General features: G+C 36.3%; 1 protein-coding gene across 1 annotated transcript; it reads right to left on the reverse strand.

Annotated features, from left to right (window-relative positions):
- Positions 1-8,661: 8,661 nt before the first annotated feature.
- LOC149181470 (transcription factor WER-like) lies at positions 8,662-10,806 on the reverse strand. The gene is made up of 5 exons (XM_089414225.1): positions 10,720-10,806; positions 10,370-10,476; positions 9,440-9,471; positions 9,220-9,349; positions 8,662-9,115 (listed from the first exon to the last, which is right to left on the reverse strand). Exons 1-5 carry the CDS (start codon positions 10,804-10,806, stop codon positions 8,662-8,664), a joined length of 810 nt encoding a protein of 269 aa, XP_089270351.1.
- Positions 10,807-17,176: the final 6,370 nt, after the last annotated feature.

A 17,176-nucleotide genomic window follows, 5' to 3' on the forward strand; every position in this document is an offset into this window, starting at 1 on the left:
TGCGCATGTCTTCCGTATATGCCCAGTTTCCGTATATGCGCAATTTCTGTATATTGAATTTGCGCGTATACGATGCAGATACATGAACTTTCCTGCATGTGCATATATTCCGTATATGCACGTCATTCACGTATCTTCGTTTATGTTACAGAAACTGTGCGCATATATGGAAACTGGGCATATACGAAAGACATGCGCATGTACGGAAATTGGGCATATACGGAAGACATGCGCATATACGGAAACTGGGCATATACGGAAGATATGCGCATGTCTTCCGTATATCCCTAACTTTCCTGTATGTGCATATCTTCCATATATGCACGTCGTTCATGTATCTGCATCGCAGATACGCAAATTCCATATACAGAAATTGTGCATATACGGAAACTGTGCATATACGAAATACACGCGCATATCTTCCGTATATTCCCAGTTTCCGTATATGCGCACATCTTCCGTATATGCACAGTTTCCCTATATACGCAGTTTCTATAACATAAACGAAGATGTGTATAAATTCCATATACAGAAATTGCGCATATACAGAAACTGTGCATATACGGAAGACATTATAAATAAAACGAAGATGTGTACAAATTCCATATACAGAAATTGCGCATATACGGAAACTGTGCATATACGGAAGACATGCCCATGTCTTCCGTATATCCCTAACTTTCCTGTATGTGCATACCTTCCGTATATGCACGTCGTTCGTGTATCTGCATCGCAGATGCGCAAATTCCATATACAGAAATTGGGCATATACGGAAATTTGGCATATACGGAAGATATGCGCGTGTCTTCCGTATATGCACAGTTTCCGTATATGCGCAATTTCTGTATATTGAATTTGCGCGTATACGATGCAGATACACGAACGACGTGCACATACGGAAGGTATGCACATACAGGAAAGTTAGGGATATACGGAAGACATGGGCATGTCTTCCGTATATGCCCAGTTTCCGTATATGCGCACATTTTCCGTATATGCTCAGTTTCCGTATATGCGCACATCTTCTGTATATGCACAGTTTCCGTATATGCACAATTTATGTATATGGAATTTGCGCATATACGATGTAGAAGCATAAACGAAGATGTGTACAAATTCCATATATAGAAATTTGGCATATACGGAAACTGTGCATTTACGGAAGATGTGTGCATATACGGAAACTAGGCATATACGGAAGGCATTCTGCATCGTATATGCATAAATTCCATATACATAAATTGCGCATATATGGAAACTGTGCATATATGGAAGATGTGCGCATATACGGAAACAGTGCACATCTTCCGTATATGCGCAATTTCTGTATATGGAATTTGTACACATCTTCGTTTATGCTTCTACATCGTATATGCGCAAATTCCATATACATAAATTGCGCATATACGGAAACTGTGCATATACGGAAGATGTGCGCATATACGGAAACTGGGCATATACGGAAGACATGCGCATGTCTTCCGTATATGCCCAGTTTCTGTATATGCACAATTTCTGTATATTGAATTTGCGCGTATACGATGCAGACACATGAACTTTCCTGCATGTGCAATTCTTCCGTATATGCACGTCGTTCACGTATCTTCGTTTATGTTACAGAAACTGTGCGCATATACGGAAACTGGGCATATACGGAAGACATGCACATATACGGAAACTGGGCATATACGGAAGATATGCGCATGTCTTCCATATATCCCTAACTTTCCTGTATGTGCATATCTTCCATATATACACGTCGTTCATGTATCTGCATCGCAGATGCACAAATTCCATATACAGAAATTGCGCATATATGGAAACTGTGCATATACGGAAGACACACACATATCTTCCGTATATGCCCAGTTTCTGTATATGCGCACATCTTCCGTATATGCACAGTTTCCCTATATACGCAGTTTCTATAACATAAACGAAGATGTGTACAAATTCCATATACAGAAATTGTGCATATACGGAAACTGTGCATATACGAAAGATGTGCGCATATACAGAAACTGGGAATATACAGAAGACATGCGCATGTCTTCCGTATATCCCTAACTTTCCTGTATGTGCATACCTTCTGTATATGCACGTCGTTCGTGTATCTGCATCGCAGATGCGCAAATTTCATATACAGAAATTGGGCATATACGGAAGACACGCGCATATCTTCTGTATATGCACAGTTTCCGTATAAGCGCAATTTCTGTATATTGAATTTGCGCGTATACGATGCAGATACACGAACGATCCTGTATGTGCATATCTTCCGTATATGCACGTCGTTCGTGTTTTCCGTATATGCACAGTTTCCGTATATGCGCAATTTCTGTATATTGAATTTGCACGTATACGATGCAGATACACGAACGACGTGCATATACGGAAGGTATGCACATACAAGAAAGTTAGGGATATACGGAAGATGTGTACAAATCTTCCGTATATGCCCAGTTTCCGTATATGCGCACATCTTCCGTATATGCACAGTTTCCGTATATGCGCAATTTATGTATATGGAATTTGCGCATATACGATGCAGAAGCATAAACGAAGATGTGTACAAATTCCATATACATAAATTTAGCATATACGGAAACTGTGCATATACGTAAGATGTGCGCATATACAAAAACTGGGCATATACGGAAGACATTCTGCATCGTATATGCGTAAATTCCATATACATAAATTGCGCATATACGGAAACTGTGCATATATGGAAGATGTGCGCATATACGGAAACGGTGCACATCTTCCGTATATGCGCAATTTCTGTATATGCGCAATTTCTGTATATGGAATTTGTACACATCTTCATTTATGCTTCTACATCGTATGTACGCAAATTCCATATACATAAATTGCGCATATACGGAAATTGTGCATATGCGGAAGATGTGTGCATATACGGAAACTGGGCATATACGGAAGACATGCGCATGTCTTCCGTATATGCCCAGTTTCCGTATATGCGCAATTTCTGTATATTGAATTTGCGCGTATACGATGCAGATACATGAACTTTCCTGTATGTGCATATCTTCCGTATATGCACGTCGTTCACGTATCTTCGTTTATGTTACAGAAACTGCGCATATCTTCTCAAAAACTTAGCACTATGTAAATTAAAAAGCTAATTAGAAGATTTTCAAAATATAAATAAAAATAAATTGAAAAAGACTCATCGGATAGATATATAATGTAGACCATTGAAATTTCAGTGGAAATTTCATTATGATAAAGTTTGATAGATATATAATGTAGACCATCGAATTTATTGTTAAAATACAGAAAATGTTTCATTGAACTAAAGATTGTTAATTTTCACATTTAAAAAATTACCACATGCTGTTTTTGGAGAGGACAACCAAGGCCTTAGCTTAGGGAAGAAAAGGAAAAAATTCCATATTTATAATCATTAATAGAGACAAAATTCGAGAGGAAAAGAAAGATAGAGTCGTCGTTAGTGACTCACCATTTGGGGCTCTCTTGTAAATAAAAAGTTTTTGTTGAATGGCGTCGTTACATATTTGCAATAACATCCCCAATCCTCAAACAATGGAGAGACAATGCCAGATCCATATAATAGACTTGTCGAGGATGTCGTTAAACTCATTCGATGGTATTCCCATTCACCTTTGTTGGCTTTCATCGCCAAATTGCATCGGCAGGGCTTTAGAAAGGGATGTATGGATGTAGCCCAGAGGATGCAGCTCATTTTCCATTTCAGAAATCAATATCTTAAGCTCATGCTCAGCTATACCAAGGCACAAAATGTCACATGGGAAAGGAGAAACCTCCTGGCACATATCTAACAATAGATGATTAAATGGAAAGCTTTGAGCATCTCTTATCTCTGTCATGTAGTCGAAAACTCCCTTCAGCACACACAGCGGGATCTGATTCTCCAATTTAATAATATAGTGCATGATACGCATGTAATAAGCCACACAAAAACCTTTGTTTTAGAGTCTAAGCTATGTATTGATATAGAAGAGGAGGATGCAAGGATTAGTGATTGTAAAAGGAATGATAAATCTACGAACCATCATTAGAGTGAAGTTTTGAGAATACTCACTGAAATTGTGAGAGTGAAACAAACTTGGCACAGGTTATGTGAGAATGTGGTCACGAAGTTTATCTTGTACCTCTTCACCTGTGAAAGCTACGCACAAGGAGAGTCAGTATCTTTCTCCATCCTCCAATGGTGGTAAGGCCCAAGGGAGATTAGCTATGGAATATAGGCGCCTGGTTTCATCATTAGTAAATGAGTCATCGCGCGCTAGTTCACAACCATGTTTAGTCGAGGATTATCGATTCAATTTCAAATTCCAAACCGGCAATGGCACGGATTCAAGCTCTATGGGCAAGCCTTATACAGTCTCCAAAGTATGCTAGCTGGTTGTCATCCTCGGCTTGCCTTCCATACTAGAATGAAATAGCACACTTCGAAATTCAAATTTGAATTCAAATCAAATGGGTAGATGAGTATTAATGTCGATGGACTGGATTACGTACTATCATGTATGTTATGTCCATGAAGTGCATTCTCGTCAGTATTATATGGTCATGGAGCAGTCGCCGGAAATAATCGCATTATTTGTTGCCAAGAAACCAGGGAGATGGGAGTCCCCATATCGAGGCGGCCAAAACCCACTGTCAAGGTACTGTCTCTCGTACTCTTAAGGTGTAATAAATATCCTATAGGGGTGGAAATAAGGCTTGCCGAGTATATGACGTTTCCAAAATATTTGACTAATCACATGGCCGTCATCAATTCATTAGTAAGGACCAAGTATAAAAATAATGAGAATAACATGAATGATTCAAATTAATGCAAGAATTAAGAAATGCTGCTAAGAGTATTTAGGTTGATAGATGTCGGTAGAGTAACTTTTTTCAATTTAAATGTTTATATATATATATATAGATATTAGATACATATTCGATATAATTTTAAATCACATTTATTTTATATACTTATAAAATTATTATTTAAATTATTAAATAACATAATATAAATGTAAATTAAAATAATCAATTAAAAAATCACAATAATTTAGTTTGTCAACTATATTTATTAATAAAATTGCAATAATAATAAAGAAATTATTAATAACCAAGTGTTATATAGTAGCTATTATATTCTGTTTAGTTTTAATATAATTAAATTAAACTAAAAGTAAAAGTATTAAATTTAAGTTAGTGTTAAGGTTTAGTATCTAGTTAATTTAAGTTTTATTGATTGGTAAATTGAGTATTTTCTTAATAGCTACATTATGGTGGTTGAGAATTCAATCTTACCCAACAATAATAATGGCTTATTGTGCTAGTAGTACATTTGTCGTGAAGGTTGTCTAGAAGATTTTACATTTTCCACAAAAAGTTAGATAGATATATTTTAAAAGGTATTTGTTCTTGCCAAAGTATAAATAAATATTGTTCTTGTGAGATATATCTATGAAATATAGATTGAATATATTCCTTAAAAATATATATATTAAAATTGAAGTTGATTTATTTACTAAGTTATTTCTTATTTGAATTGAAAATTATTTGAATTTATTATCAATAATTTTATACTTATTTGTTATTAATATTAAGTAAAATCACAACTTTTTTTACTATAAGTAAAATTATTTGTTAAAAACAATTTTTTAAGTGTCAAACAGTTGTAATATATATTAAATAAAAATTTATTATTTGAATCAATTTTCATTTAATTATTGATGAGTTTATGAATATAGTTATTTATTTCAACTAATAAAGCCTGTATGTACAATATTTATTAATAGTGAACTTGCTAATTAATAATATTTATTATAAAAGTAGTTTGAATATTATAAAATAGTTAAGTAATGTTTTAGTTAATTAATGGTTGATAAGATTTTATTTTGTTATTATATGAAATTGAGAAATTTTGTTGGTTAGTAATCACTAGAAACTCTGTACATTTACATTTACATATTAATCTTATTTATTTTATGCAAATATTTGACTAAATTATGATAAATAGTAATTGGTAGTATTTAAGTGAATATGAAAATGAGCTATTTGCAAGGATTTTAATATAGTGATTTTTTATGAAATTTAAATATGAAAAATTTTAATCCTAAAATCATGACATAAATATTACAATTGTATCTAAAAAATTATCACACAAATATAAGTCAATTACCAATATTATGTTAAACAAAAATTGCAAGAGAAATATTACAAAATGAAACTTGAATCGATAAATAATTTTAAATATTACAGAGAATCTGCAATTTTCTTTTTATTATCAAACACAAAGTAATAGTTAATGAAAATAATACTTTTACTTAAAAAAAAATGCAGCACACCTCTGTCCCTTTTATGTGGGGTGAAACCTCCCTTTCATGGTTGAAGGTTTCCCTCTTCAAAACATCAAGAGCACTTCCTCTAGGAGAAGACCTGAGCTTCATGCCAGACTTGGAAGACTTATGGGAATTGCACTAAGCGTTCCAGTGTTGGTGGTCATCCTTAAACCACCGCCCTTTATACCAACATTTCGGAGAGCACATTCAACCTAGTGTTGCCATGCATCTTTGCACATTTTGTATTAGAGCTCTCTTCTTAGACTCATACATAACCCTTCGGATTAAGGGGGGGAATGTTGGACACCTAATCCCCTAAGGGTTGGTGTGGAAGATGAATAGTCTAAGGAAGTCTAAGAGACCTTGGAATACGAAACCAAGGGTCATGTGAATGTACTATAAATGTATATCATTGTCAATAATAAACACACACTCATGTTTATCATTCATCTTTTGTGTTTGCCATGTATGTGTTTTAACAGAAATGATGTGTGTGCCATGTAGACCCCCATGTGGTTGTGGCATGGCACCTTGTGAGCTAGGCATGGTCGTGTGGGTACCATGTAGATTCCTCTTGATGACATGGCCTCTTTAATGAACCAAACCACTAAGGGGCATAACTTTCTATCCAAGACTTGTATCGAGGTAAACTTTATATCGGTAAAAATATCTTAGTGAGTTAAAAAAAAATATTGGTATTAGTTTTAGGTTTCAAAAGCTTTGAGGAAAAGAGGTTTTTGTAACCCCATCTTCATAAAATACCTTAGATATTGAGTCAAATTGAGATAGTTTAAGGAGTTGGAGCTGTTACAAAATGTTTATGTAAATTAGGTTTCAAGTGCACCTAAATGGCTTCTAACATACTTGAGGTTATGTAGAAGACAATTTTGTATACACCCTCACCCAAACAATATGGGGGCGGGGATTGGGATATAGGTGGGGTGATATTATTCAAAAATCATGTTCCAAGGATAAAATCATATTCAAAGGATATTATTTTGTTTCCAATGTTATTTTGCATTTTATCTACCCTATTACCACTATGATACCACTATGATGAGATCCGGAGCAATTTTATGCAAGATTATATTACAAGAATATTTTTAAGTTTTGCATAATATCATCCGAATATAATTTTGCATAATATGTAGAACAACCTCCATAATAAATGAGGTGAAATAAATATTTTGAAAAATCATAGCGTGGAAATTTTATAAAAAAAAATATAGTAATATTCCTACAAAATAATTCATATTATACTAAATTGTATAAAACAATATTATACAAAACAAATAATATTCATTTAATGTAATTTTGCACCATATCTTTAAATGTAATAATAAGTTTGAAAAATAGATATTATGCAAAATCAGATTGATTGATATTATCCATCAATAAAATCTTAAAAAATAATTTTACATAGTATACCTAGCCACACCATCAGCTTCGTAATAAATCAAGTTGCCCAACACTCTCGTATTAAAATTTATTTTTGAGAAAACTATAAACTCACCCTTCAAACATATAAATATATGCACATTCCCGTCCTTTTGAAACCTTGATGCTCCTCTATTTTCATTTCATCACATCCCGAAATTCATTCAACAACAACATGGAAAGCAGTCAATGGAATAAACTACCAGTTGATCTGCTAATTCGAGTCCTAAGCAGGCTTCCCATCTTGGATTTACGTAAGCTATCGCTCACTTGCAGGTATTTCCTTTCCTTAGTCTTAGATCCCTCCTTTGCCCTTCACTATGATAGAAACTTTGTCGGCCACCCAATGCTCTTTCTTATGTCAGATTTGATTGAGAAACGCACACAGTCGCTGTCTTTAAAGTCCAATATTTGGCAAGCAGGAAGGCTTGCCAACTTCACATGGCGAAACCCATTGCTCCATGACTTACCAAAATACCAGTGGAGGAGGTCGGTCACAAACGGCGATGGGTTCATGTGTTTCGAGGGATTCATAGGGCCTAATTATCTTCATGATATTAACCATGAGAACACTAGGTTACTGGTGGTAAACCCAATATTTTGTAAGGAGAGCCGGATATTGAGTGTACCCACCATGGCTAACTCAGTTCGCGATTCCTAAATCCACCTCTATAGAAAAGTTAATGCTCTGTCTTTACACTCACCTGACAGGAGTCTTTTTCCATTGCTCTGTACAAGTCTTCTGATGTAAAATCTATTGAACATACGAACATAGAGGGAGAAAATTACAGTATTGAGATGACTGCTTTTTCGAAACAATGAACTCTCGGTTAAACTAACTGCATCTCCCCCAGAATAATCGTAATGAGGAGATTACTGGTAACCTAAACTCGACATAGAATAGAGAAAATGTGTAGCTGTTGTTTCGACGACATTATCAGCCAATGGCAAACCAATACGCTCAAATTCTTCATTTCCGATGGAATCGTTCACAACTAGGTCGCGCCATGAGAATTTCCTGGTTTCTTGAATGTTCCATAATTTGAAGGCTTCATCTAATATATGATTACTGCAGCCCTCATCGTTATAGCCATTTGCTCTTACAATTCCACAGTGTCGCACGACTATTTTTATTTTAACGGTAGTGGCTTTGAACACAGGATTTTGAACAGGAACAGGAGATTTTGATCTTGTTCTTCGATTTTCTGAAGTCCTGGGTTGAGATTTGTTCATTGACAGGCAGAGCTTCTTGCCCATATGAGTGTTCCAGTAATTCTTGATTTCATTGTCTATTCGACCAGGCAGCCATCCTGCTATTAGAGACCACCTGCAAATACATTGTATAGTTGAGATTAACTCAATGGAAGATTTCCAAAATATTTCAAAACCTAAGAAAACCGAAAGTGTCATGTGCACTGATTTTCTACATACCGATTGCCAAGAAGACGATGCAACCGAATAATGAGCTCCTCCTCGTCGGGAGAAATGTTACCACGTTTAATGTCGGGGCGAAGATAGTTAAGCCACCGCAACCTGCAACTCTTTCCACATCGCTTAAGACCTGCAAAACAAAACCTACCCGCTCATTTAGCCTCTAAATGCGCATTTTGTTTGCAATAAAAATTGCAATTAGAATTTTACTGAAACTCACCTGCTTTTTTAGGGATATTTTTCCATCCATTGCTGCTATGAATTCAAATGTATTCAAAGAGATTCATATCCTCCATGGCAGACCAAGCCCCACGGCTAAGACGGTATAGAGTCAATCCCCTTCGGGCTGGTAAGGAAAGTAGTCAAGTCAGTTTATGAAGATCTTTTTCTATTTATCTTCTTATGAATAGTAAATAGTAAAGGTTATAATTCTTTCTCGGGGGGACGAGCTGAACTGAACCCGGTCACCCAGATACAATTTCTGCTTGAAGAAAGAGCCAGATATGGATCAAAGATAGATAGATTATGGATTCCGTGTTTGTTGAACCCTTTGAACAACTAGGGGATCTAACCATCTTCAATATTCTTCCGTAACCCGTTAAGGCTAACTCAAAACAGCTGATGGTCTGCTCTGACACGGGACTGGCCTCCTCACTTCCCTTTGAAAATAGCGCGCTTCGAAATTCAAATTTGAATTCAAATCAAATGGGTATATGACACGGGACTGTCCTCCTCGCTTCTCTTTGGAAATAGGGCGCTTCAAAATTCAAATTTGAATTCAAATCAAATGGGTATATGAGTATTAGGTAAATGTGCCAGAGGTTGGTAAATGTGCTTATCAATACGCCAGAGGGAGGCCAAAGTGGCTGCGGGCAGGGTCGCTGTCGAGGGGTAGGAGCACGGCAGCTCGAGAGGGATGGATGCGCCAGATGGATGCCATGATGCATGGTCGAGGATGGAAGGGCACCATGATGTCAACCACGCCGTCTACTGCTGTCAGAGGGGGTACCTCCATAGCATTAACTTTGCTATGGAGGTGGAAATAGGAACCGCCCTCCGCCACTGCTCCACATTAATTGCCGATGGGACATCATCTGACAAATTTTCGGAGTCTGCCAGATTCTATGATCCTTTCCTTTTGAATTTGGACCAAACCGCCGGTTCTGCAGCTCCCCTCACAAGCTCGACTCCCGCAGAAACTCCATCCCTGCTCTGTAGCTCACCAATTGCCTCAGCGCAGAAACTCCATCCCGTGCTCTGCAGCCCACCACCATTAACTCATCACCAGGCGACAGACAGGCAGCAAACCAAGCTCCCCATCACCAGGCGACAGATAGAGTCAGGTTCAGTGATCTGTTTCATTTTTCTGCCCTTTTTGGGTCTTACTCTTTTTCTTAATTCCTAGTGGATCGTTGTTACTGTCTCAGCTTCGCGACTTCCATCATTAAAATGATTTTTTCCCTTCTAAGCCGTTCAATTTCTCCTAGCATACTGTCCAACCTCAACGCAGGCTCCCATGCCCTGCTGCTGGTTCAACTGGTGATGACGATGAACATTATCACACTGAGGTACCAAACTGTTCGACATAACAGCGCTGCAATAAAATCATTGAACCCCATTGTGTGGAGGGGTTCGTAGGCAAATGATCCGTCGGGGGTCTAAAACTAACATTTGGAATTAGCTAACTCGATTATTTACAACGCTCTCCCTTCAAGCAAGATATAAAGCCATGTCGATTGGTCTGGTCTGTTGATTCGAAAAATCTTATCATCTGCGTGTTTTATTATATATAACCTGTCGTTTCCATGGGTCAAGGAAATCCATCGCGCTGTTGAACTATCAATTTTATGTAAGCAAGTCAATTTTGTCCGAATGCTGAGGGCAGGGATGAGGCCGGACCGGATCAGGCTTTATTTCCTAACAGGAAGGCTTCTTTTCATAGCTGTCACTTTCACATGGGTGTGGCCAAACATGGTTTATCAAATATCTAGTGATTCTTGTAGTTTGATTTATTGCCACTACCTGGAAAACTATATTATTAGAAGATTTTTACTGCAGACCTAGAGCACAACACATTTTGGGGGTTACCATCAGTCACATGACCTAGACTAGGGAAACAACTGTGCAAAGCCAAAGAGCAAGAGTTTGAATCTGTCAGGCTAGGATAGGTAACTCCATGATGGTCTTTTCATTAATGTGCAATCAGATATATACAATGGTGCAACCCTTTGTTTCATTTTCAAAGGGTCCCTTCATCTTTGCATTCTCCTACTTTATTTATTTACAATTTTATTTATAGGGCAGAAATCCCGGAAGATTATGTCCAACATAATCGAATTGTGAAAACTCAAGGCTAACATGAGTTACCTTCTTACATATAAGAGTACCATAATACCAGTGCAAGTGGAAGGGATTGCCTAGAATTATATTGATGAGGAACAATACATTTTCAATACATCCACAATTGAGGTGAATTTCAGGAAATTCTAAAACTCAAAAACAACTTAAAATAGGTAAATGTTGGTTGAACACATTCAAACTTGTTGAGTTCTGGTGAATTTGACAAGATTTAACTGAGTTTTGCTAAAATGAGAAGACTTAGCCTGTTTTGGAGTTGAGCTGAGTGAACTCACTGAGTAGTGGACAAATTTGACAATCTTGTAAAATTGGTTCGCATGCAACATATTGTACAGAATCAATCCCAGGGAGTATATTCATTAAGCTAATGTATTGTCTGCACAATGTAGAACCTTGCATCATCAAGGAAAGCAAAATGATTGACTGCTAGAATCCAATCTCCTTGTGGAGACCACCTTCCACAGGTCAAACACCATGTTTTCATAACTAATAAATCAAACCGGCAAGTAGCTTGACATGACTAGACACTTCACCATATAACCATGGGCACAAGATGACTCTTTGATGTCTTACTAGCACTGAACACTTAACCTAGCTGGAATTTCATGCTACCTATTATGCAGAAAATGGGAGCAACAAATACAATCATATATCAATTTTTGGCACACGTGTGGGTTGACCCTATAAGAACTTTGTGGGAAAAAATCATTTGCAATAGACACACATCAATTTCGACTAGTTAGGTGTCCATGTGATTAGCAGGGATATTACTATGATGATTGATCTTCCATATCCGTAATATATTTTGGACTTAATAGATCACCGCGGGGACTTTCAACCATAGCACATAGTGAAGCATGATGGATGCAAGAATTCAAAGTGAGATAATTATAATGGTACCAATAAATATTAGCACATGGTGATGATGATGATGTATACATCCATACACAAGAACATGGAAATTAGACACAAATGAACCATACTAGAATATTTTGTCTAGAAACATCTTCAGCCTCCTTTATCGACCGAGCATAGTTCACAAGAACCTGCATTACCATTTGATTAAAGAGAAAAGAGAATTACATTCCCATCTTACAAAGTGCTCCCTATATCTCACATAAAAAAGAAAAAACAAGCATCCACCTATGGAGCAGGACAATTGCTAAAACAATTCAAAGTGCATAGGACAAGAAGGAAGGAAATACCACTTATAAAAGGATGAAAACAAACATTAATAAAAGAAAGATTAAAGTGATACTCCAGTTAGATATCCAAAAGCCAAGTAGATAGTTTACAACTCCACAATGAGGTGTGATCTAATAACTTTGAAGTTTGCATTATTACGAATATAGGGGTACAAAGTTACAAACTTCAAAGCGCCACAAGTGAAATGCAAACATTACTGAGAATCAGCAAGGGACAAAGCCTAGAATGCCTTCAGCATTAGAACTTATTAACTTCCCTCTCCAGCAAAAGCCTAGGCCTTGAACATTTGAATTCATCAATTTCCTTTACAGAAAAAACATAGTAAAGCCTTGTGTGATAAACAGTTGAGATCTGAGAGTTGCATTATAAAGAAATCCAAAATATAGATTTTTTTTCAAGAAGAGGTATTTGAGTAAAGTGATGCAATTGAACATTCAAGAGGCTAGAAACCTGCCAGCTTCACAGAAAAATGATTAATCAGGACTCAAGTGAATATATGTTTCACAGAGAAAACATTTGAACTGAAAGGAATTAAAATTGTGAGCTGTCTCACTTTACTTATCAAAGTAATGATGGTATTGTGAATTTGTTTGTTTTTTGTCATGATAGTTGCAACTAAGAAGTATTGTGAAGTGTTTGTTTTTTGTTACATAAGTACACGAAAGTTAATAGACTTTCGTGTACTTATGTAAGGATAAAGAGACTACAAATCTTTACTGATGCATCTTGAAAAAGGGAAAGCATATATTATTAAAAAAATAAACTGCAATGAATCAGGTCAAGCATCTTCAAGGAGCATCCATTAAGATCTTCAATGATAAGCATAGGCTCTTTGGAGGGTAGAGTAATTCAGAGAAACAAGTGAAGCTAAAAATCAAAGCAGTGATTAGAGAGACTGTAGAAGACATGAACATATCAAAGGTATGTGGCACATGGAGAAGGCAGAAAGGGATCTCATAAAAAACAAGAGCTTGGAAAGCTGTTTTCAATCTATGCTTAAGGGTCGAAAAAATCTGGTTCTCATAAACCAGAAAGGATTTCATTTGAAACCACCCAGCAAGTTGAGTAAAATTAAAATTTGACAAAGCACCAAAGGGGAAAGTCGGAGAGTGGAGGAAATTCCTAAAGGAGGAGAGGAGGGACACATATTTTTTGTCAATGCCTGAGTAAAAATTTTAAAAATGTGGTAAAGACAAGTCACAAAAGGCCTCCTCATGGGTCTGAAGTTAGGCATTGAAAGAAGATATCAGAAGCTAATAGTGAAAGGAGATATGAAATTCCTCTACGAAGCTGTGTCACCGCATTCGATGAAGACATGGTTCTAGAAGAGCATCCTCATAGGTTGGTTGAGATACCCCTTGTTTACAAATGGTCTAACAGTGATGGTTAGCTTCTTGAGCAACAAGAGTTGTTCCAGAATCTCTAAACAAATTTTGGTTGACATCTGAACTCATTGACAGAATTAATAGCTTAATCATTATGTTGAACAGGGACCTGCCCGTCGCCCCACTCCCCCTTGAAAAAAAACCGGTTACCCACTGTTCTGGCATTTCAGGCACTTGGGGAACCCTAGTAAATGTACACAAACTACTGAGAACTTCATCAGGGACTCGGGGACTTGCTGGCCATTTCAGGGATGCTCTGGGCAGATTTCATGGATATTCCAAGCATGTAGTTTTAGTTTTGAATCTTGAAAATGGACATGAATAATAAATACCATTATCATTTTCTCCATAAATATCTTTTCGTATTACACTGAATCTAAATCTGCTCTACAAATTGCAGCTTAAAATATGGGTTTAGTATGATGGATTTGTATTTGGATCCTACAACTAGCATACTGTAAATGACCGGAAAATATGCCTATAAAAGGGTTAGAAGCATAGAACAGTTAGACTCTGCTTTTATGGAGTGGCTAAGAGTTTTACAATTCTGGAAGTGATTAGATCATAGGATCCATATATTTGGGGATTCCACTTGTATTTTGTGCAGTGTGGGCATGGCAAAGTTTATAAATTCTGTTAGAACCAATGCCATCTCTGGGCCTAAGCCATGTCAAATTCATGACAATGCAGAGATGTCTATGATTTCCCCGGGACTAATTATTCTGGGGAAGATGGATTTATTTGGATTCAAAATGAATCCAACATAAATGTCACATTTTTGGGTACTCTAGAATATAAAAAATTGATGAAAAAAGCTCATTAAATATACCTTCTATGGAATTCTAGAACCTAAAACTTTGTTTCAAATAATTGAACCCCATCGATATTATTAAATGCTGTCAAATTTTATAAACTCTGTTTAGGGAAATGAACAAGGACATAAATACTTGGAACATTTATAAAGTGTAATGTAACATGGGATTTTGTAGTTGCTATAAAATGCCTAATCCCTTTCAACTATTAGGGGCAGGTGGGTATAGGAATACTGTCATTACTATATGCATCAAAAAACAATTTGATCAACAACGGAAATATGGTGAAGGGGGCAGAATTCAAAGAATGAATAAGTGTTTTCATTGGCATGTTTGAGGAACATAGATGGAATAGAGTGGACACTTGCAAGGATCTTCTTTATTAGCTTAAATTGGTTAATTAATAATTTAAAGGGGTTACCATTGGAATGATAAGTACAATGATTTCAACGGATCTGCATTACTGACATAAAAAGGAAGATACCAAAATAGAGTGGAGCTGAACATCAAAAGTTTGGAAATATAACAGATTGCTAGCAAGAAATTCACTGCAATGGATTTCATTATATTCAATTTATTACAAAATGCTAGAACAGTTTCCTCAAGACCGTGGAAACTGCCACGGTATTAAATAATTCTTCCCTCGTGCTTCCAGAGCATCATTTTATGTAATGATGCTTATAAAAAAGGTAAATTAATCTATCACAGCTTTATCACTTGTTGTACAACTGGAAGTTGGAAAACCATGGACTAGATAAAATACAAGCCTTCAACCATGACCATCACTTCCATGATGCGTTTTACAAAAAAAATATTTGTATAGATAAACATTGTGTGCTTGGCAAAAGACCACATTGTGTGTTTGGATGAGAATTGCATGCTTGAAAAAATACCACATTGTGTGCTTGGCTGAGAATTTATGTCTTCCACATTGAGGTTCAATGCATGGACAATCTTGGTTGGAAGCAGAATTGTAGAACAACTTGAAAAAAAAGAGCATCCACGTTAAAATTTTGAAAATTAATCAACACCATCATTATCCTAGCAGACCATAAACGATATGTGACCAGGAACTTCAACACACATATATACATGAGCGCACAAGATCTAAATAAACACTTTCACCGAACACACAACTAAAAGATAACAACTGACGTTGATTTGGGCAATAGGACAATGAACACTTTATCACAGGCATAAAAGGACAGAAAATTGTTCAGTGAACATCAACAAATCATGAAGAGGGCATGTTCAAAATAACATAACAATCTACTACGCTATCGTATACTATTCCATGAAGGCAAAATCAGCGTGATGAAGTCATGAAAATCCAACGAGATCTCTGACTAGAGGCAAGGAATAAAAAATCCAACAACAAAAAACGCAATGATAAGGTTCAAACCTCATTGGCCTTTGACCATCTAACCATAAATTTATAAATATGTAAAATATAAATATCTATAAATCTAATAAACACCGAACCATGAACATAGGTATGAGAACATAGTAACTACATGTTTAAGTATAAAAATCAAACATGTTGCATGAACATAAATAAGTAAAGAGATTATATTTGACAGCGAGCATGATGGATAGGGAAAAAATAACAGCATGGGTAATGAACCCATATGATGGTCCTTCTCCTCAACCATGAACAAGCATGAAAAGGCATGTAAAGCCCATGACTTTGGCATATGAAATACAATTAACACCTTAGAGGGGGAAAGGTGTCGAGGATTGAACTTTGTTTAAGTGAGAAATGCATGGGAAGAAACATAAGCACTGAAAATGATCACATTTGGCAATCCCAATTTTTCAGTGACCATGAACAGATTATGAAAAAGGTATTTTCATAACAACATAACAATAGGAAAACATAAATATACTTATCATATGAAAAAGGGAAACCCACCTGACGAGGCCATGAAAACCTAGCTTATCTATTCTTTGTGCATACCTCATTGATTCCCACTAGAGTTGAAGTCCTTCCATAGATGATCAGTCATGGTAGAAGATGATACTTCTCCACTTATTCTATAGTTACCTAGAAAAGTGTCAAATGTTATCGCAAAGAAATTTGTTAGAGCATCAAAGTATATGTGCACACACAATGAAAGAGTGTCAAATGTACCTGGCATGGTAGGTAAGGTTGGATGGTCTTGCATCTCTCTTTAGACTTTACCCAAATACCTCTTC

Source organism: Pinus tabuliformis, chromosome 3_2 (assembly GCF_031772625.1).
Source record: "Pinus tabuliformis cultivar Carrire ecotype Pingquan chromosome 3_2, CPIR1, whole genome shotgun sequence".
NCBI classification, from domain to species: Eukaryota; Viridiplantae; Streptophyta; class Pinopsida; order Pinales; family Pinaceae; genus Pinus; species Pinus tabuliformis.